At 40.9% G+C, this 18740-nt stretch overlaps 2 protein-coding genes across 3 annotated transcripts; one reads left to right on the forward strand and one right to left on the reverse strand.

Annotated features, from left to right (window-relative positions):
* Positions 1–989: 989 nt before the first annotated feature.
* LOC142377065 (uncharacterized) lies at positions 990–7511 on the forward strand. Of its 2 annotated transcripts, none has more exons than XM_075460800.1 (6): positions 990–1233; positions 1541–1615; positions 4320–4355; positions 4576–4737; positions 4879–4962; positions 5144–7511. In XM_075460800.1, exons 1-6 carry the CDS (start codon positions 1135–1137, stop codon positions 5663–5665), a joined length of 978 nt encoding a protein of 325 aa, XP_075316915.1. In that variant the 5' UTR covers positions 990–1134; the 3' UTR covers positions 5666–7511. The 2 variants fall into 2 exon arrangements, with proteins under 2 accessions (XP_075316915.1, XP_075316914.1); XM_075460799.1 differs by having other exon boundaries at positions 991–1233; positions 4317–4355.
* A 66-nt stretch (positions 7512–7577) lies between these two features.
* Positions 7578–17444, reverse strand: avil (advillin). Its single transcript, XM_075460797.1, has 20 exons — positions 17363–17444; positions 17096–17204; positions 16931–17005; positions 16524–16720; positions 16340–16448; positions 16146–16256; positions 13852–14057; positions 13684–13762; positions 13403–13501; positions 13168–13321; positions 12953–13053; positions 12266–12403; positions 12005–12163; positions 11725–11904; positions 9949–10106; positions 9695–9839; positions 9421–9609; positions 9265–9330; positions 8898–9008; positions 7578–8084 (listed from the first exon to the last, which is right to left on the reverse strand). The coding sequence occupies exons 2-20, from the start codon at positions 17153–17155 to the stop codon at positions 7971–7973; spliced, it is 2451 nt and encodes an 816-aa protein (XP_075316912.1). The 5' UTR covers positions 17156–17204; positions 17363–17444; the 3' UTR covers positions 7578–7970.
* Positions 17445–18740: the final 1296 nt, after the last annotated feature.

Genomic DNA, 18740 nt, shown 5'->3' on the forward strand with positions numbered 1-18740 from the left:
CAGATGTACAAGAGCTCAAATTTTGGATTAGATGATTGCCAGTTTGGAACATTGTCATGGCATCATTATATTGAACCTCATTTTCCTGCTTTGGCACCAAATAAACGCACCCAACTGTTTGCTTTATTTGACAGGGTCTGAACAGTGTCTGAATTATTTCTTGAATATTTGTGTAGGCCTACATGTGATCAAATACTCGTCAACATATAAAAAGTATCTGAATAACCAAAAAAAAAAAAAAATCATCTAACATAAGAAGTTCCATTCTTTTTGCCTAACATGAAGACTTCAGGGCCCGTAGAAAATATATATAGAGAGATTTAAGAGATCTAAAATATCTGCTTTTGGACATGATAACTCCATTAAGTACCCCTGTGGTTTGGGGTATAAAAATGATGCCATGGAACAAAGTGAGCAAAGCAGATCTAAAGTGAAGTTTAGCGAAAGCCAAAGTGACAGACTTGTTTTGAAAAAAAATGTATCAACATACATTAGGGTTGTGGCGATAAGAAGTGGACTTATTGAATATATGCTGCTTTATCTCACGTAGGTTTAGTTGTATTTGATGAAAAATGAACGTGTTTTTTTAATTTATTAGAGTCCCTTGTAAATTCAGATTAGCACCATTATAGGCCAATTCTCAAGTAGGCTACAACCAAATATAATGCACGGCCACAGTGCCCACAAATGTCTCTCAATTACTTAATTTGTTGTGTATATTTGGTTTCTGCTTGTTCGATTCCATCAAATCGAATAAGAGAATATAGAAACCGATCCATTTTTCCTCTATTTATATCAGAGTCTTTGGCATGGAGTTTGTACATATCAGATTTTTCTCAGGAATCATAAACTCCCCTCAGTACCTGGCAGTTCTGGTCAATTATTCACGATATCTTGCAGAACTTTACAACAGCTATAAGCATGACTCGTGTTTTCTGCAGAAGTCCGACACATATTCTTTTTCTCCTCAGCAGACGGAAGGAGGGCGGTGCTGTGGCGGTTTGGTCTCTGCTGCTCTCCGTAGATTATGGCCTGGTCGTCTGCTGCGTAGGAACCAAATACCAAACAACAGTTCAGTTGGAGAAGTCGTAGGCGTCTCTTACATAAACGAAAAACTCAATATAAAACATAAAAATGCACTCGGTCACACTGGACAGCAGCGGCTCGCCAAAAAAACGGACGTTTTCTCGCGGATTGAGCGAGGACGAGTCTCTGCGCAGCATTATTAAAGAGGTGAGCGGAGGAAAATCACGGCGTCATAAATGTTTAACGTCAGAGCTAAAGCTGACACTTAGGTACACTTAAAACAAACAAAAAAAGAACTGTTTAAGGCTAGAAGACCTTGTGAATTGACGTTTTTAGAAAGGAACTGACTTGTTTTTTTGCCTAAATAATGGCTAAATGACAATAAATAAGCACAAGTTGTGTTTATCGTGCCCACAGCTTCACTTCCCTTCACCATTATTAGCTCAGTTAGCCTCTTGGGTTTTTGTTGTGACTGAAAGTGATGCTAAGTAGATCTCCACCGTTTCGCCTTCAGACTGAGAGCTCATCCAGGCGTTTGGCACGAAGCGACAGCCGAGCAGGCACCCTGAAGAAGAGGACTGACAGCCAGGTAGGAGCCACACAACACCCACACACCTGTGTACGAGCTGCCGTGAACTCTGTCCGGATAATCCTCACCTGTGTCGGTAATGAGTCATTATCTTTGAAACGTAAAGATAAAACACCCACACAGCATGCCCCAGTTTCTAGCTTCTCCGATAACGTTTGTACATATAGTGTGCAGATTAAAAAAACCACAACATTTGTTATTGTTAATCCTGTGCTTCCCAAAAAACTTTCAGCTGGTGACCAAAAGTACTCACTCTTCTCACATCTCAGAAACATGTATGTTCAGAAACTGAGTAAAAGCATATGTTTTTGTTATATAAAGGATCCTTCTTAGAAATGATTCAGACGTAATCTGTGTTCCTCCCTCACTGACAAACTCATTATCTGAGCGTATGTTGAAACACATCATCTCACAGGTTTTTAATGTGTTGGCTGGAATAAGGCAGATAAGGCACGCTGACATTTAGTTTGATATATAATACTAACTGCAAACGAACCTGCTCCAACAGTAAAATGCTTCGTATACACTGATGTAACACTATGAATAATCAAAAGCTGTCATCACGTCCACACATGTTGTTATATTTACTTTTGATGTCCAGACATTCAGACTTTGGTTACTTCTATTTGACGCTTTCTTCTGTCTCCAGAAGAATGAGCAATGGTGCGTGCGTAATGTCAGCATTAGCACGAGATGGAATATCAAATAAAGTGGGGAATAATTCCAAAGTCCATATAAAGCTTCTTGTAATCATCTAGGCTACATTTTGCCGTAACAATTTATTTTTCAGCATGTTTGGTGGACTGTGATTATGTCTACGTTGGGACGGTTGGAGGGCACCAGTTGAAAATCTAATTTCTACGTGTTTAAAGGGATAGTTCGCCTCTTTTGACATGAAGCTGTATGACATCCCATATTAGCCATATCATTTATGAACATTGACTTACCCCCTGCTGCGTGTTGTGTAGACCGTGCAGACCGAAGTGCAGACTGAGCAGTCCCCTGCTTCCGAGCAGTAAACATCGTAACAGGTGCGGCTGTCGGCAGGTGGCTGTACACATTGATATGAAGGAAGGCAAAAATAGCGCCAAGCGATTGTGAGGTCTGACTTTTTCTGGATGAACGATTTTGTGATGCTCTTTTGAACACATATTGTTTTGAGAAGCAAGACGCTTTAGTTTTGCAACCCCAGCCAACTAGCCGGTCTACCTTCGTCAACGCCAAAACGAGGCTGGAACTCGGCTCACAGGACACAGCAGGGGGTAAGAAAATGTTCATAAATGATGTTGCTAATATGGGATGTCATACAGCTTCATGTCAAAAGAGTCAAAACTATGTCAAACTATCCCTTTAAGCTTATTGAACAGTTGGTGTCACGAAGAACTCTGATTGGCATCTATCTTGTGGTGGTTGTCTTACACGTATTGTAACGTGTGTAGTTGAAATGATATCCAAAAAACATCAGCTCTAATCTCAGCTCGGGGCCTTGTCTTCGCTGTCATGTCTCTGCTGTTCAGTGCACGTGTGAGAGCAGAAGGCACGGTCTAAAAGGCTGTCGCCAACATCGAGCAGTTTTTCCCCTCTGGGCAATGCAAGGGGCACAAATGCATCGGTGCTGTACAAAATACTAGTAAAATAGTTTGATTAATATAGCATCCTATTTATTTATTTATTTTACAACCCAATCTGTCTCGTTCTTCTGTAAAGCAGGTCATATGTCAAATTAGCCCAGGTTAACCCGAACTTGTCAGAAATGATGGGAAATGTAGCAGGGTGCTCGCTCACAGACGATGCCTTTACACATTTCAGTCGATGTCGCATTAATGGAAATCCCAGTAAAAGGCTATGGTTTAAGGAGCTTAAGATCTGACCGAGCTGGTGATGACCACACCCTATTTAGAGGGATGTCTGTGCCTGCCCTGCTGTTGCCACGGATACACCGCTGAAATGGTTCCAGGAAAGCCAACATGACGTTTACAGACGAGAGGACAAAGACAGTCGGCTGCTTTTAGCTTTCTTTCTATACGTTTTACAGTTTAACATGTAAGCGTCGCCAACGTTACATATATGAGAATTTTCTTGTGAAGTTCATGATGAGTACACGATTAGGCTTTACATCCTGCAGTGAAACATTCGATGGACTTCGTTTGTAGCGAAGACTTTTTAAGAGTTCTTTTGAACAAGTTCACATGATGTAAAAGCTGCGGTTTCTCTGTACCAGATGATGATCAGCCATTATTTCATTGAAAAGTGACGACACCCACAGCTATAGTTTTTTTTTTTCTTTCTTTCTGTACAGCCTTTAGGGCACTGCATTGTTTTTTTTTACTCAAACTATCATTACAGTAAAAAATAAAGACATATGCAACAATGTCTTTGGTGATATAATTCTGTGCTTAAAGGTCAGTAAATGGGATGTGATAGAAGTGTTGATAAAGATGTTTATGGTTGCAACAGAGACGAATTTCTCACTGGATCATAGATCTTTATGCAACAGTGTGGAAGCCATTTAAAGAAGCCATTTAAGATCCATTTAGTCTCAGTCTTAGTCAAAATATGTGCTCAAATGAGAGTATTGATGTCACAAGTAATGTCTGTTAAAGTGTTCAGTTTATTCTCTTTTAACCAAAGTTAAAAAATAAACACTCAGCCAACCTCTTTATAAGTTAACTGATCTATTTTCATGTTTGTTTCCTTTCAGCAGTCTGACCAGGACCTCTTCATGGGACTACCAGAAATGGTGATTGTTTCTTATTGTTCTTGTTTGCCGATTGCTCTTTCTCTATCAATCCAGGAATGAATAACTACGGCGAAAACTATTCTTTTACATATTCAGGGTCGGCCATGCCTCCACACAAGGCCGCCCACACATAGTTCTCACTGAGCACTTGTTCTCCTACTGATTATCAAGCATTCCTCTGAGGTTGCCCACACCCATTTGTAACCATGTTTTGGTGTAGCTGGAGCTGCAGGCCAGCTATGACGAGGCGGTGCAGGAGCTGCGTGGGCTGGAGGTTGAGCGAGAGGCTCTGTTGTTCCAGGTGGACGTCCTGCAGGACACGCTGGAGGGTGTAGAGGAGCTGCTGGCCGAAGCCCAGAGAGAAGCTGGACAGGCTAGTTCGGTAAGTCGAGGCCTCACCACAACTAAAACACCCAAAACAATGAAACTATTGAGTCCCCAAACTTTTGTTTTTTAAGTTGATGGTTAATAATGGCACAATAATGGAACCCGTCATGATGCTGGTGTCTCTCTACATTGGCAGGAGCTGGAACAAGAGAAGGGGGCCAAGAGGAAACTGGAGAGCCTCGTTTCCTCTCTAATGCAGGAGGTGGAGAGATTAAAAGAGGTAAAAATGTGACTGAAGAGGCTGTCTTGTGGTCTCTAGAATCAGTTCTTATTGTGATGTGCTCATTCTTTTAGAAATAAAATGTCTTTCAAATCGATCTGGGAAGCAGGCTGACAGGGTATGGAAGCAAATGAGAAACTGAAATGCACAAAATAATGGACCCTTTGTGTTCTGTCTGCAGGAAAGGGACACCAATCCAACTCCTCCAGTGAACATGACGAACGAAGAAGCAAAACAGGAGCAGATGAGCGACCACGTTGCTGAGGAAAAAGAAAAGGACACCTTGCTGTGTGAAACGTGCCACAGAGAAAACAGCAGCGGAGGACTAGCTGCTGCAAAGAATGGAGAACCGGGCGCAGAAGATGCAGGAAGCACGCCGACGAAGCTGCAGAGGATGGTCAGCCAGCCGCTGGACCAGCTACCTTCTCTCTCGGTGGGTGACCCGGCCCCCAAGGACGGAGTCTTCCAGAGGCCCTACGAAAACTGCACGGTGGACGGTAAAGATCAGTCTCCAGACACAAACGACTCAGACAGCATAAGTGCCTACGAGGACGCATCTGCTGATACTCCGGAACATGACCGGATCTTTCCAGGAGATGACGACCTGCCCGATGATTCAGAGAACAAAGAGGAAAATCCAACGAGCAGCTGTCAGGGCAACGAGGGCGAGACCAAAAACCCCGAATCCTGCATCATGTCTTAATTTCACCAGAGCAAAGAGTCAGGAACAAGGCAACTTGGTGAATTCAAGAGGTCTTGGCTTGGTATTATTATTATTATTATTATTACTGTAGAAAACTGTAATTACAGCTACAATCATTCGTCAATCTAAGGAAAATTAGTTTGCAGGGAACGGTGAGCTGTTTTTGTGTCGTTGACAAACGTTTGCAGCTTTCAGCTTCTTAAAGGTTAGAATTGGCTGCTTCTTTTTGTCATCGCTGAAATCTCTCCAGGAGAGCGTTTTAATGTGTATCTTTTGATGAATTAATAAGTCAAATTAGCATAACAAAACCAATGATAGATTGATGGATCGATTGGCAGCTAAATCAATAAGAAGCTGTATTCGTAACTCACTGTTGTTGTAATGGACAACAAAGAAACTCAGGATCCAAAAGGTGTTTTATCCAAAAAATAAAAAAAAGAGAATAATAATAATAATAATAATACCTTTACGTTAGTTGCCAAGCGTTGCTTTTAAATCTGTCTTAACTGTTTTTTAAGAATTACATTTATTTTTTTATTTTTTAAACGTGGACAAATAGGGAAAACACTCAGATTTTTTAAATCTAATTTTTTTTTATACTCAACAACCTGCCAGAACACCAATCTGAATATATCTGTATCTAAAATACAGTGAGCTGTTCACATATGGAGTGTTGGCAAGCTGTCCTCTCAAAACTACACAGCCTCATTAACTGAAGCAGGTTTATCGTCAGATACTTTCAATCAAAGGCAGGCTTCAGTACGTTTGGGGTTCTTTACGTATAATCTGTTTACTCCCCAAATACTAAATATCTTTCTGTTTTTTTTACAGTCCATTTGACCTATTTTGCTTTCAAGTTGATTTGGCTGCATTTGCACTTTTTAAAGGTCTTGCATTGAGGAGAAAAAATTGAGCTGAAACAACATTCCCTCTACGGCCAAAAAACGTCGGTGAGAAAGAATCAGCAGGTGTGCTGCAGGCTGCTTCCTGTCTGCCAGCTGATACAGTATGTTCGCACACGTTCGGGTGGAAATTAGTCTGCTGTGTCTAATTTCTGGAAAACACTTTATACGTTATCACTTTTTTTAATTTTTTTTCATTTGTGATGGTTCGCACGAGCATGTATAAGACTCGGCATATTCGCTCTGTCATGTTAGTGCTTTAGCATGCAGCTCCTTCGCAGATGCTCCTTTTATGTTAATAACAGCAAAAATAGATGCTGTTAAAAGGAGTTTTTCTTTTCTATCAAATCGTTAGATTTTGATAAACTCTTTATGTTAGAACAATACAAATCCACTTGAAGGTGTGTAGGATATTTGCAGCTGTGTTAAGCGTAATACTGTGTTGTTGTTGATGTTTTAAAGCAGCGGATAATGTTTGTACTCTCTCTAATTTGCCTTTATAACCTTTCTCACATTCCTGTTTCAGCCTGACGCTGGTTCACATGCTCTTACTTGACTATTTGTCGTGCACAGGAAGGCTCTGATGACGCGTTGCTTGTTCTCCTTCCACATGGTGACCGCAGGGTCACTTCTTGAACTGTCAGGTTATATCATATGAATCATAAAGCATCCTCTGTTGTTGGATGTTGGGAATCAGATCAAAGGGATTTTGTTTGTTGTCTTATTGAAATATATCCTTTAAATGTCACAGGCACTGGTTGGCATGTCAAGCATGCAGAAGACAGTTTATCAAGTAATCGGAGTTTTCGCACATCAATGCAAAGAAAACAACAACGTTCTTTCTGTAAGTTGATGCCTTTTCTATGTCTGAATATTTTCAACGTCTTTGAGACGTTCTGCTGTTGAAGCAAAGGATGATTTATCAAAATAAAAAGTGAATAATGCTGCTGTTGCTTTGTCGTTTGTGCTTACATCTATCATTTGGAGAAACTGCTTGAAATGAGAGGGAATGACTTCGCACACAGCTTTATTTGATGCTCAACATTCAGAACTGAAAATAAGCAGGTTTACTGGAGCACAATGTGGTCAGAATCTGAAAGAAAGCATGTCGTAGCATTTCCTGTCCAACAGATGGCAGAGTAGACCTCTTTAAAGGGAGCCTCCTTACTCTTGGCCTGGAGTTTGGGAGTAATTTAGAATAACGTCTTTGTTTCTGCACCACATACACCTATTGTACTTTGTGTTTGAATCATTTCACATGAGCTCTACACGGTTTATTAGCTGTTAATCACAAAGCAATTTGTATCTAATCACACGATTTGATATAGGTGGAAAATCAGATTAGATGACACAAAAGAGAGTCCAACTAACGACTTTCATTTTAAATGCTGTTCAGATCATCATCAAAACATCCCCTTCTCTTTCTTCATCTTAAGCTGCTTCCACTGCGGCAGCTTCACGTAGTCGTCTTTGGTGATCCCGAATACGTCGATGAAGTCGGTGTCAGAGAGGTGTTTCTGAAAAGCAGAATCCCAATTTAGTGAGAGCATGCCTCACAGCTAGATGGACACCATTTTAAGGCTCATGAATGAATGGTACAAAAGTGAGATAAAGTTCTAAAAAGATAATCTGCTAAAATAAAACTTAATCAAACTAATAACATCCATTGTTTGGTTTGAGGCAACACCTTGGAGGTAAATGCTTGTTTGAGGTTTTTTTTCCCCAGATGTTACTGGGTATGTTTAGCTCTATAACGGAACTTATTTTCTAACACCTAGTCTTCCATCAGTCACGACTTGACTCGCTATTTGTTTTTTTTTCCCCTTTCTCACACAGAAGATAGAAGCACGTGAGAAATTGAAATAAAAAGCCTGAACCTTTTTACTGCTACTGGGAGGATATCTGGTGGTTCTGTCAAACTGTGGGAGGCATTTTTCTGGCATTGCTCGGATCTGCTGTTTGGCTGAGTCACTGCAAATCAAAACCAAACTGTTCCTAATGATCACCTTCATGGTATCACATTGTGCAATCTCTTCCCAAACCTTGTGCAAGTGGCATGAGAGGTCACTGTAAGGTTTTACTACAAATATGATGTGATTCATCAGAACTTTGAGATCTGGTGATGTTTCATAACTGCAGTGGTGTTCCACAGCCATGTAAAAAGCAGTGTTAGGGAACACAAAAGCTTTTCTAGCAGCATGTGGGGGCCCAACTTATACAATTATACTCCATAAAACCAAATGCTGACCCTTGGAATCCCTGCAATCATGTGGAGCCAACCGTTTGTTTCCCCAAAAACGTACACATGCACAACACACATGATTACGCACCTCTTTCTGGGTGGGGTCTACACCTTCAGGCAATTCGCCGGGAAGCTTGTTGACCAAGACGTCAGGTGGAAAAGACTGAAAATTTTTTTCGCTCTCAACGCAGCTCTGCTCCTGGAGAATTACGTTAAAGGAAAAAGGACGCTCATTCTTATGGAGGATGGAGAAATAAAACTGCCAGAATTGAAATAGATATTATATTTGCAGAAATACATAATTAGATATCAAAATAAATATTTATACATTTATCTATCTATTTATTTCTGTTTTTCTGAGTCTGTGTGCTAAAAATAACGAACCCTAAAGCCAAAACCTGAACTACACTTAAATAAAAAGCTATTTTTTTCAAATAAAAAATTGAACGTACTACCTCAATGATAACAGGTGATGCTGCATCTCCCAGCTCCTTTTTCAGCTCTTCGTAGCTCTTTCCTCCCTGAAAGAAGGAGAAGTTTTCTACTTTAGTTTTTATTTTGTTGACATAAATGATCATTCTAAATTCACAATTCAGAAATCTAAAACTCACACTCCATTTGGAGATATCCCAAGCTACAAACCAGCCAGTGAAGGTGGGCGGCTCGAACCCCTGCTTTATCAAGACGATGGGGGTCTCTGGATCTCTGTCACCCGGGTGGGTGCGCAGGTATTCCTGGCTTGTGACCACTGCTTCTTTGCGCTCCACCTCATTGGCCTCTTTACCAATCCACAGAATCACCTAACACCCACGCATGAGAAAAAAACACAAGGTGACCAAAGTTGACAGAAAAATAAAGCGGTGGGTTTTCTTTGGTACATCCTACCTGGTCCCATGTGTCCAGCAGCATGACGTCATCCACGCTGAGGTCGTCCTGTGTGAACTGAGTCACCTCAGTCACAATGAAACGGCCCGTCTTATTGGAGCATTCAAACAGGCGTGGCTCATGGTCCAAAACTACCTGCTGTAGTCTGCGGACAACAACAACAACACTTAACTTGCACGATAGTGGAGACGAATGTGCTTCCTCTACTAATAAAACTATAACTGTAATCCACCTGAAACTTGCTAATCCTTTACCTTTTGTCGCTGGCATAGGGAGCTTTCCCTCCAAGCGACTCCCAGAATTCAACGGGCTCTTGACCCTCGGCCACAATCTCTTCGCAGCCTCTCTGTGAGCCATTTATAATCACAGAGCTCACCTCCTTCGCCATGGCTCTCTCATCTCCACTTGACCCCTAGTAACAAAAAGTTCAGTTATCCACATACAGTTTGACGCTTTGATCCACTTCAATCACATCTGTGGTGAATCAAGACAATGAATTCTGAAGGCCCAGATTTGCTTGCTGGATTAGTAGATTATCTGGCCAAAGGAAGTAGACACCTCAGCATTAAATCCATATGAGATTACGGAGCATCATCCTGATGCTGTAATAGGCTCCACACTTCTTGATTTTCCTCCAGTAAAACTAACCGTAGGATTTGCTTCTCTCCTGCCACAAGAGCATCTGTGAGAACAGTCCTCTACTGTTTCTTTCTCTAAGAATCCCAAAACTTGGGTATAAATCTGGATGCCCTGTTTGATTATTCTGTCACATTTGAGATTGTTGTTTCTGCTTTCCTTAACTTCAGACTAAAACATGTGTACAAAATTCAGGAGCCCGATTGAAGGAGATGGTTGCTTTTATATTCCAGCTGATTTTCACAGAGGTTGCAAACAGCAACAATTGCAATTAAAGTTGATTATTTTGTCATCTCAGGATAAAAGAAAGGTTGTTTTCCTGAGGTCAAACTATTTTGTTATCTTAATAAAGCTGACCTTATTTTCTTGAGACAAAGTAAACTGACCCATCATCACAGAGTGTCAGTTTCATTTAAGGTCAGGTGAGATGTTAATCTTTCAAGGTCACTGTCATGACTGTTGGGGAGGATAACTGAGGCATGATTACATTATTCTGTTTGCTTCTGATGTTTTTAGAGCAGATGATATCGTCTAATGTTAGGCAAAGATCAGGAGTTGACCAATTTACAAATGTCTGGCTGTTTTTTTTCTTAACAAAGAAAGACATGCTCACAAGCTTTGTTGAATCCAGATAACTGAATGATTAATGGATGTTATGTTGGGATTCTATTTTTGGCCACCAAATTTGCATAGAATACATTTTCAAAATGTATTTATATCCTTTAAAAAGGACTTTTTTTGTGCCTGTAAAAAATCACATAAACTACTTGATATGAACTCAGCTGTAGTGCAGGCTTTTCGTTAGTTACTCATTTGTATATCTGTGTTACATATTGACAGAATTTCTGCCTGGTGGCTAGTTTGGCACACAGCTAACAAAGAATGAGCATCTCACTCTCACTCAGAGTCGGGGACTGGGACTTTAAGATGGGCGTCTTTGAGGAGACACAGGCTAAAATAGACACACCATTACAAAAGATGCAGCAGAAATGTACACTATGTGGAAAAAAAAAAAAAAGGTTTCTTGACCACTGATGAATTTGGTAAACCCACTTTGGTAAACACCCTACATAAAACGACAAACCTTAAATGAGAACGATGTCTTTACTTTAAAGCACTTAAAGGCCCGGCGGCACACTGTAAGTCCTGAATTAGTCATTTTAGTCTGGTTAATGTGCCATGCTTGTAAGAGACTTAGAATTTAGTTCTACTCAAAAGAAATGCACAAAAACGTCTGGGTGTTACTTTTGTGACATAAAAGGCTGTATCTATATTCTCCACCATTAATCCCAGGTAGATGTGAACACCAAACGCAGAATATACTGTCAAATATGCTAACAACAGGACGATGGATTCTCAGTTTCCCTGTTACATTGTGATATTGTCTCTTTTACCTTTCCACACCACAGATAAATTCCCGATTGGCTCTTGAGTAAAAACACGTCATTGGAGTTCAGAGAGTTGGCCAAGGCTGGAACCTCGATGGTTTTTGTGTTGGATGGGTCAGAACCACGAACCTGGAACAATCTTACTGGAGGTTCAGGGTCAGTGGACCCTTTTCTAGAAGTGCCCCCCTAACAGACAAAAGAGAAATATGTTGGCTCATGAGCAGTTCTCATGTAGTTCATTTATGTTTTATGGGTAGATTATTGTAAATGCTTTGAAGGGTCTTACATCAAAGATGACCATTTTGCCCTTGAAAACTGCCATGAAGTGTCTCGGTTCCTTGCCCATTGTTACTCTCACTTGAACCGGTTCATCATTGTACTTCTGATCCAAGTGTACAGCCTGAAACGCTGAGGCTGCCAGCTCATCCTGAGTGGCATGACGCCCCTGAAACAATAAGAGCATAAGTAGCTGAATTTCTTACAGCACCATGAAGAGGCAGCTTTGTAGAAATGTAATGTTTTCAGTCTGTGACTGTTGTGTCCTCACCTGCCAAATGTAGAGCAGATAGCACTTCTTGCTGTTGACCAGGTAAGTGTAGAGGATCAGGTAACAGTCTCCTCCATAGAAGTATCCATGCCATTTAGGCTCCACAGGGACAAGCTCCAGATTCTCAATTCTCCACATCTGGATACATCAAAAGTGAATTAACTTTGAGCTGCCAGTGGCAAGAAATTTCTGCTGAATGGTTGCAAGCAAGGCTGCAACCCAGTGATGTCCACACAGCCTGTTTCGTGAAAATTCAGTTTCAGGAAAGTAACCTTTGAAACAAATTAGTTCACAATCTGTCTACATCTGTGAGCTATGAGCTGAGAAACATGGTCAGACTACAGCTTGAATTCTTAACTCCTCCTAATCTGATACAAACAATGAATATCATGCACAGATTTTCTTTTTGAAGGTGTGTCCAGGCTTGCTGTTTGTGCTTCAGCTCAACATTTGCTTAGCAATGCTTTGAGTCAGTTTTAATGTAAAATTTTGAGGTTTCACTTCTTAACTATCTTACATATTTACAGTATATCAGCAAACTGATAAAGCAAAATTTTAAACGGATTGCATCCAAATGATAGATTGATCCTCATGACCAAAATTCTGCATTGACCATGTGACTGCCATACTGTGAGTATCAACAACAGCGGTTTTCAGAGTGAGCGTGCATTGTTGCAAATACTGTACCTCCACTTGACCTGTGCCGTTGTCCACCATCCTCTCCTGAGCGGCAACCTCTGGCATTGCGTGCATCAGAGAGGCATCGAATTTCTCTTGTGTGATGTGAGCTAAAACAAATAAGGTCGCCAACGCAAAATCACAAATCTTGAATCAGTGGATTATTGCTGTTTTGTTTTTCTTTTAAATTGAAAATCTCTTTTGTTGTGTGAGTTTGCACGTGCCAATTTTCCCCCTTGTGTTCACTTTTCCCAGGCCTTGAGTCTGGTCTCTCACAGTCCACCTTTGGAAGAGCTGCTTGAAGAGAGCCGACTCTGCCCCATCATTCACCGTCTCCACATTTGTAGTGAATGGGTAATTTTTCGCTTTGATGAAGTCCTGTAATAGCCAGACAAATGCCATACTGAAAAGAGAATGCCAAATCAATGAAGCATAAGCAAACGATGTGGTGCCACTCACCAAAGCTCTGGCCATGGCAGCCTGTCTTTCAGCTTTGTTGGCTTTTTTCCCTTTCCATACGTAGACCTTCATCCCTCCTTGGTCCAGGAAGTAGCAGTCCTAACGTGACAATTATGTGATGTGATCAGTGCACAACATTCATTTATTTCTTGCTTTGTGAAATATTTTGAATTCCTTGCGGAAGTTTTTGTCCTAAAAGAGCTTTACAGAATTAATGGTATCCTGTGGCTACACGTAGAATATCCAGTATTCCCTATTAGTTCACTATTGCACTGACTGACCTCATGGTTGAGCAGATCCTGAACCAGTGGTCGTGTTGCAACCTCTGTTACCTTCATTTGACCATCAGCATTTGACACGCTGAAATCAAAGGCACAAAAGTATAAGCAATCATTGAATATGCACAAATTCTTACCTACATTTTACATCGCAGCCGGGGAGCAGCTCACCAGTAAAGTGTGAGTTTTGACTTCTGTTCCTGGTCAGCAGTTTCATCAGGATGCCCATCTGGCAATTCACTTGTTCTTTTTCCAAGAACACGGTTCAAGATCTCCATGTTCTGTGGAGAGTTGCTCTCTGCATTGCCCTCAATCACTCTGACGTCTGCCCGGCCTCCTCTTTCTCTGTCTCGGATGTCTTTGGCCAGCAACATGCCCTGAGAGGTTGAGGTGAAGATTTACTGCTTATTTCAAGTAAAATCTTAACAGTGTTGTGCCTGTGCCATGGCTATTCCATGATAGGTAGTCCTTGCTTAGCTAGCTTTACCTTTCTCAGTAAGTTTTTACAAGCAGGAAGATAACCAAGTACATTTACTCAAGTACTGTGCTTCAGTACAACTTTGCAGCACTTATAATATGGTTCACATTACTGTCATTTCATCACATACAACTACATGCTCCGACACCAAGATACTTTTTGAGAACCACTGAAGTCATTTAAATGCAAATATAATAAAAATCTCTTGGTGCGATAAGGAGATATAGCAGATATTCAAAACAGCTATAGATACCTTGGCATCCCATAGTCAAATTTGGACCAGAAGGCCACAAGGAAGTCAGTAAAAATCAAGTACCTACAAAGAGTAAGGTAGGCCCAAATGAGTCAGCTTAAAGGGAAGGATAAAGTGCAAGCCATCAACATGTCCTACCAGTTATCAGATACCCTGCTGGTATAATCACATGGGCAAAAGAGAAGATAGAAGTCACTGATATCGTGACAAGAAAGCATGCATGAACCACTGACAGAAGTAGCTGATGATGAGACGCTCTATCAGTGGCTGGAAAAGGTTGTTCTGAAAGACAGCTCTGTGGTGCAGCTCATCATGGCAGCACAAGAGCAATATAGTAGTCAAAGTCTACCACAACAGACAGGACCCCATGTGTAGGCTGTGCAATAAAGGCCTCAGAGACAGTCCAGCACACAGTTGCAGGGTGTAAGATGCAGGTAGGTATGGCTTACATGGAGCACCATAACACAGTGGCTGGAATGTGGAAGATACCTACGATGGTGGTAGAGAATGATGGACCTTAAATCCTGTGGGTCTTCCAGATCCAGACTAATAAACTGGTGATGGCTAACCAAACAGACATCATGGAGGTTAACAAACAACAGAAGAGGGCAGGATTGATAAATGTAGAAATCCCAAATAACAGCAACATCAAGGAGAGGGAACACGAGAAGATGAGAAAAAGACCAAGGGCTGAAAGAGGAAGTTGAAAAGATGGTGCCAGTGGGGATCGGGGCACTCAGGGCTGTGACCTACTGGGAGAGTGGCTCCAACAGATACTCCATATACTCCATAACACTCTGTTTAGCTTCTATCACAGCTTGTATAAACTTATTGTAGCAGCAAAAAGTCTTTCAGTTCTTCTTCATGGAAAAGGCTTGTAAATGTGTTATTGTTGGGCTGTTCTGCGTGCCTTGCTCCTGTGGGTCTATGCACAGAATTTCCATGATGTTTGGGTCTGGGAAGCATGAGAGTCATTCCAAAAACTTTGGTTTGCACCTCTTGAGGAGCAGTGTTGCTGGATTTCGATGTACAAAGTCTGAACAAACCTCGTAGTTTAAAATCAAATGACAGATGAATACTTTTGTCTGCGTTGAGAGTTGACTGTTAATTATTTGAGCATTTCTTCCAACAAAACATAGACTTACTGAGTCTTTACCCAGAGTCTGGATACTTTATCCACCACTGTACACGCACACACCTTTTCAGAGTTGTTTGATGCTATCTAAAGTTCAGAGTTACTTTGTTAGAAATCCCATTGGCTTTATGAAACATGCTTGATAAAATAAACGTTTTTAACAACTAAACATGCCTGAGTAACCTGCAGCATGGCTTAGACCCATCATATAAATATCTAGACTGTGACTATTAAATATCTAAGTTTCAGTTCTTAATGCAACAGTCACTGTATATCACAGAAATGAGCTTCAATTTTGTACGACTTCCCATACAGGGCTGATGCTGAAAGTACTTGTGGAGAATGGAGGATCTACATCCACAAAATAATGCTGCTTTACATTTGAGTTATTAGCAATAAATGGACCAGTAAGCAGGCACTGGTTACTGCTGTAAAGGGCATAAGGCACAATGGTAAAGCAAGCTTACTGAAATCACACTAACTAAACAAGCAACTTTGTGTCATCTGTTGTTTTTTTCTAGTTTACTATACAGCATTTCTCTATATTAATTCTGCGTCCAGCAGTTGGCGTAGACCTCCACACAGTTCCAAAATCTTACTTTCAGTCTTTCCTGCCTGTTGCTCTTGGGCCCATTCCACTGAACGATGGTTTTGCCAATGTCCAACAGAAACACATCTCCAAGATTGAAGCTCTGCCAGCTCATCCCCACCTGAAACACAGGGAAATTTAAACTCTTTCTCCATGACGTCCTCCATCCCGTAATGGTATAAACCACCGGGAAACACGGCTTACCTCCTTGGCAATCACTCTCTTGTTTCCTTTCACATGAAGCAGTCTCTGAATATCATATGTGTTGGTTTCAGTGTGCCTCATGCCTGTTGCAACTCCACCTTTCTTATAGCTGAACAAAACAGGAATATTATCTTTATGATTTGCATTTTTTTAAAGGCCTATTCTACCAGAATCTTTCACTCACATAATCCCCTGTTTGAAGTAGCCCCTGAAAGTATCAGACTCATGGTGCTGAACCTCCCGGTGCTGTACTGGAGTGGAGCCTAAAAACTCATCCAGCTGTACGGTATAAACAGCCGCTGCGCCCTGTTCATCCTGAGAGGACTCTGAGCCAATCCAGTAATGGATATCATAAGACAGAGAGCTCTTCACCTTATGTGTCTGGAGAAATTCAAAAGTGGAAATTCTGTGTCAAGGGAAATGTATGGAGATCAATCAAATCTTAACTTAAAAGACCAAATGCAAGAGCTTTTAGTGATTTTTTAAAAATTGCACAATGCGAAATCTTAAAAGACAGCAGCATGCTTAACTAAACATTAGCTAAGCATTCCTGGCAGCCAAAACTGCAATGATTCATGCTCCCAGACTTACAGACAGGAGTAAATAGCAGTCACCCTCATAAAAGTTTCCATAAGATTTCTCAGGAACTTGAACCAGCTCCATTTTCTGTTGCACAGACAGCAGAAACAAAAATTTGCATCATTACAAAGAAAATGAAATCATACAGTCTGAAACACAGTCATTAATTCATATTACCTCAATTCTCCAGATTAGAATCCCAGCGTTTTGAGTTACTGCTCTAAATGTGTACTCCATGATGCTTGGATGCTATCAGTCTCACTGGCACTGTTCGGATGACTCTTTTCTGGAAGAGGAAATTCTAGATATTTGAAGCCAACCTTTCTTTTTTAGTGCATTATAAATAATTCAGTGAAAATCTATAACATAAAAGGTTCTCATCTCCAGCGTATCCATTAACTACGCTCAAGTCTCATCATTTCTATATTAGAAAACTCTACATACCAGGTATTCTTCTACGAGGAGGCTCCTGTAAGCTCACCCAACAGCTGATTTTCCGTCTGATAACAAGAGACCCTCAGTTCTCATGCTGACAGTGCTCCTGAAAAATTTGCCTGCATTTGCATTTTCAGGACCTCTCACGGTGCTCTGCCCAATCACGGAGGAAGAGTCGAGATGCTGATGCTGTAGGCAAATGTGCTGGAAAAAAAGCATTGACTCATAGTCAAATAGGCACACGGTAACGCAGATCATCTCCATCACATCTACTCGCCAACCTTTTCCTTTACAACCTAATTTATACATTCCATATCCGGATAATCACAGCTATGAATTGATATACTGTTTTTAAGCAAAATACATGGTAATAAGCTTGGTATTTGTATTGGCTGCTCATAATCATAACATCTACTATTAGTAGCCATGGAGGAAGTATTTCTTGTAGAATTAAAGACTCTAAACTTTTACTTTGGGTTTGACAAATGCCATGACTGTTATCTATTACTACATGCATATACACTAAGAGAAATGTCAGGGTCTGGTTGTATCTTTGTAGACATCCAAGCAGCTACAGACCCATTCAGAGTGTTTGCCTAAATATAGCCCCAGAAACAAATTCAGAGAAAAATAAAATGAGTAATGCCGGCGCCAAGTCCTGAAAGGGAAGCGGAAAATGATGAGTAAAACAGACTCATGTAAGAGTAGCAATAGCACGGGGGAAAACACTCAGCTACAAGGAAAAGTCCTGCATTCAAAACCTCACTTAAGTAAAAACACAAAAAGGTGAGAATCAAATGAGCGTTCATGCGCCTATTCAGGCTTCGCTGTCATTTCACAGCTTTTATCTTTGAGATACACTCTGTTATCAGGGGATGAAAATTCCTGCAGGAGATCAAGTTATAAATGTCAGGAAGACGTTTTGTATTATAATGTTGAAGTCCCTATCCATTTAAAATGAAGTATTAAAACTTGCAACGCATAGCATGAGCAAAGTCAGCCATGTGTGCTATAATTGGGGAATTCTGCTTTTAATCTGAGGGGAAATCACCTAATGTTGGAGAAAAGCAAAGACAACAGCCCATGTGTTCTGTGTAGGAGATCGGAGGAAACAATCGTGACTATTTGCAGGCTGGGACTGCTCATCTATTTTGCATGTGTTGTGAGGAACCATAAACATAAGAAGCTAGCTCAAGCTGTGAAGTGACGTTAACCGGAGGCTAGTGGCCGCTCCAACCAGCAGAGGGACCAGAGGCACTGGACAGTAGTCGCCGAGATGAGGGCGGAATCAGATTAGCAAATCTATTGAGAATGTGGAGGCATGACTCAGTGTGTTAGGATGGGAGTAAAATCTTGTAAGTATTTCTCTATCTGTACAGCTGCCTAC

The sequence above is a fragment of the Odontesthes bonariensis genome, chromosome 3 (genome assembly GCF_027942865.1).
Source record: "Odontesthes bonariensis isolate fOdoBon6 chromosome 3, fOdoBon6.hap1, whole genome shotgun sequence".
Taxonomy (NCBI): domain Eukaryota; kingdom Metazoa; phylum Chordata; class Actinopteri; order Atheriniformes; family Atherinopsidae; genus Odontesthes; species Odontesthes bonariensis.

What these genes read in the sequence shown, in the direction of transcription:
- LOC142377065 (XM_075460799.1), top strand. Translation starts at nt 1,135, where the DNA reads ATGCACTCGGTCACACTGGACAGCAGCGGCTCGCCAAAAAAACGGACG. An exon ending in TCATGGGACTACCAGAAATG is followed by an intron (nt 4,356 to 4,575) that starts GTGATTGTTTCT and finishes GTTTTGGTGTAG; the next exon opens with CTGGAGCTGCAGGCCAGCTA. An exon ending in AGGTGGAGAGATTAAAAGAG is followed by an intron (nt 4,963 to 5,143) that starts GTAAAAATGTGA and finishes TTCTGTCTGCAG; the next exon opens with GAAAGGGACACCAATCCAAC.
- avil (XM_075460797.1), bottom strand. Translation starts at nt 17,155, where the DNA reads ATGGAGTACACATTTAGAGCAGTAACTCAAAACGCTGGGATTCTAATC. An exon ending in GCAAAATGGTCATCTTTGAT is followed by an intron (nt 11,905 to 12,004) that starts GTAAGACCCTTC and finishes TTTGTCTGTTAG; the next exon opens with GGGGGCACTTCTAGAAAAGG. An exon ending in CATCACCTGTTATCATTGAG is followed by an intron (nt 9,009 to 9,264) that starts GTAGTACGTTCA and finishes GTAATTCTCCAG; the next exon opens with GAGCAGAGCTGCGTTGAGAG.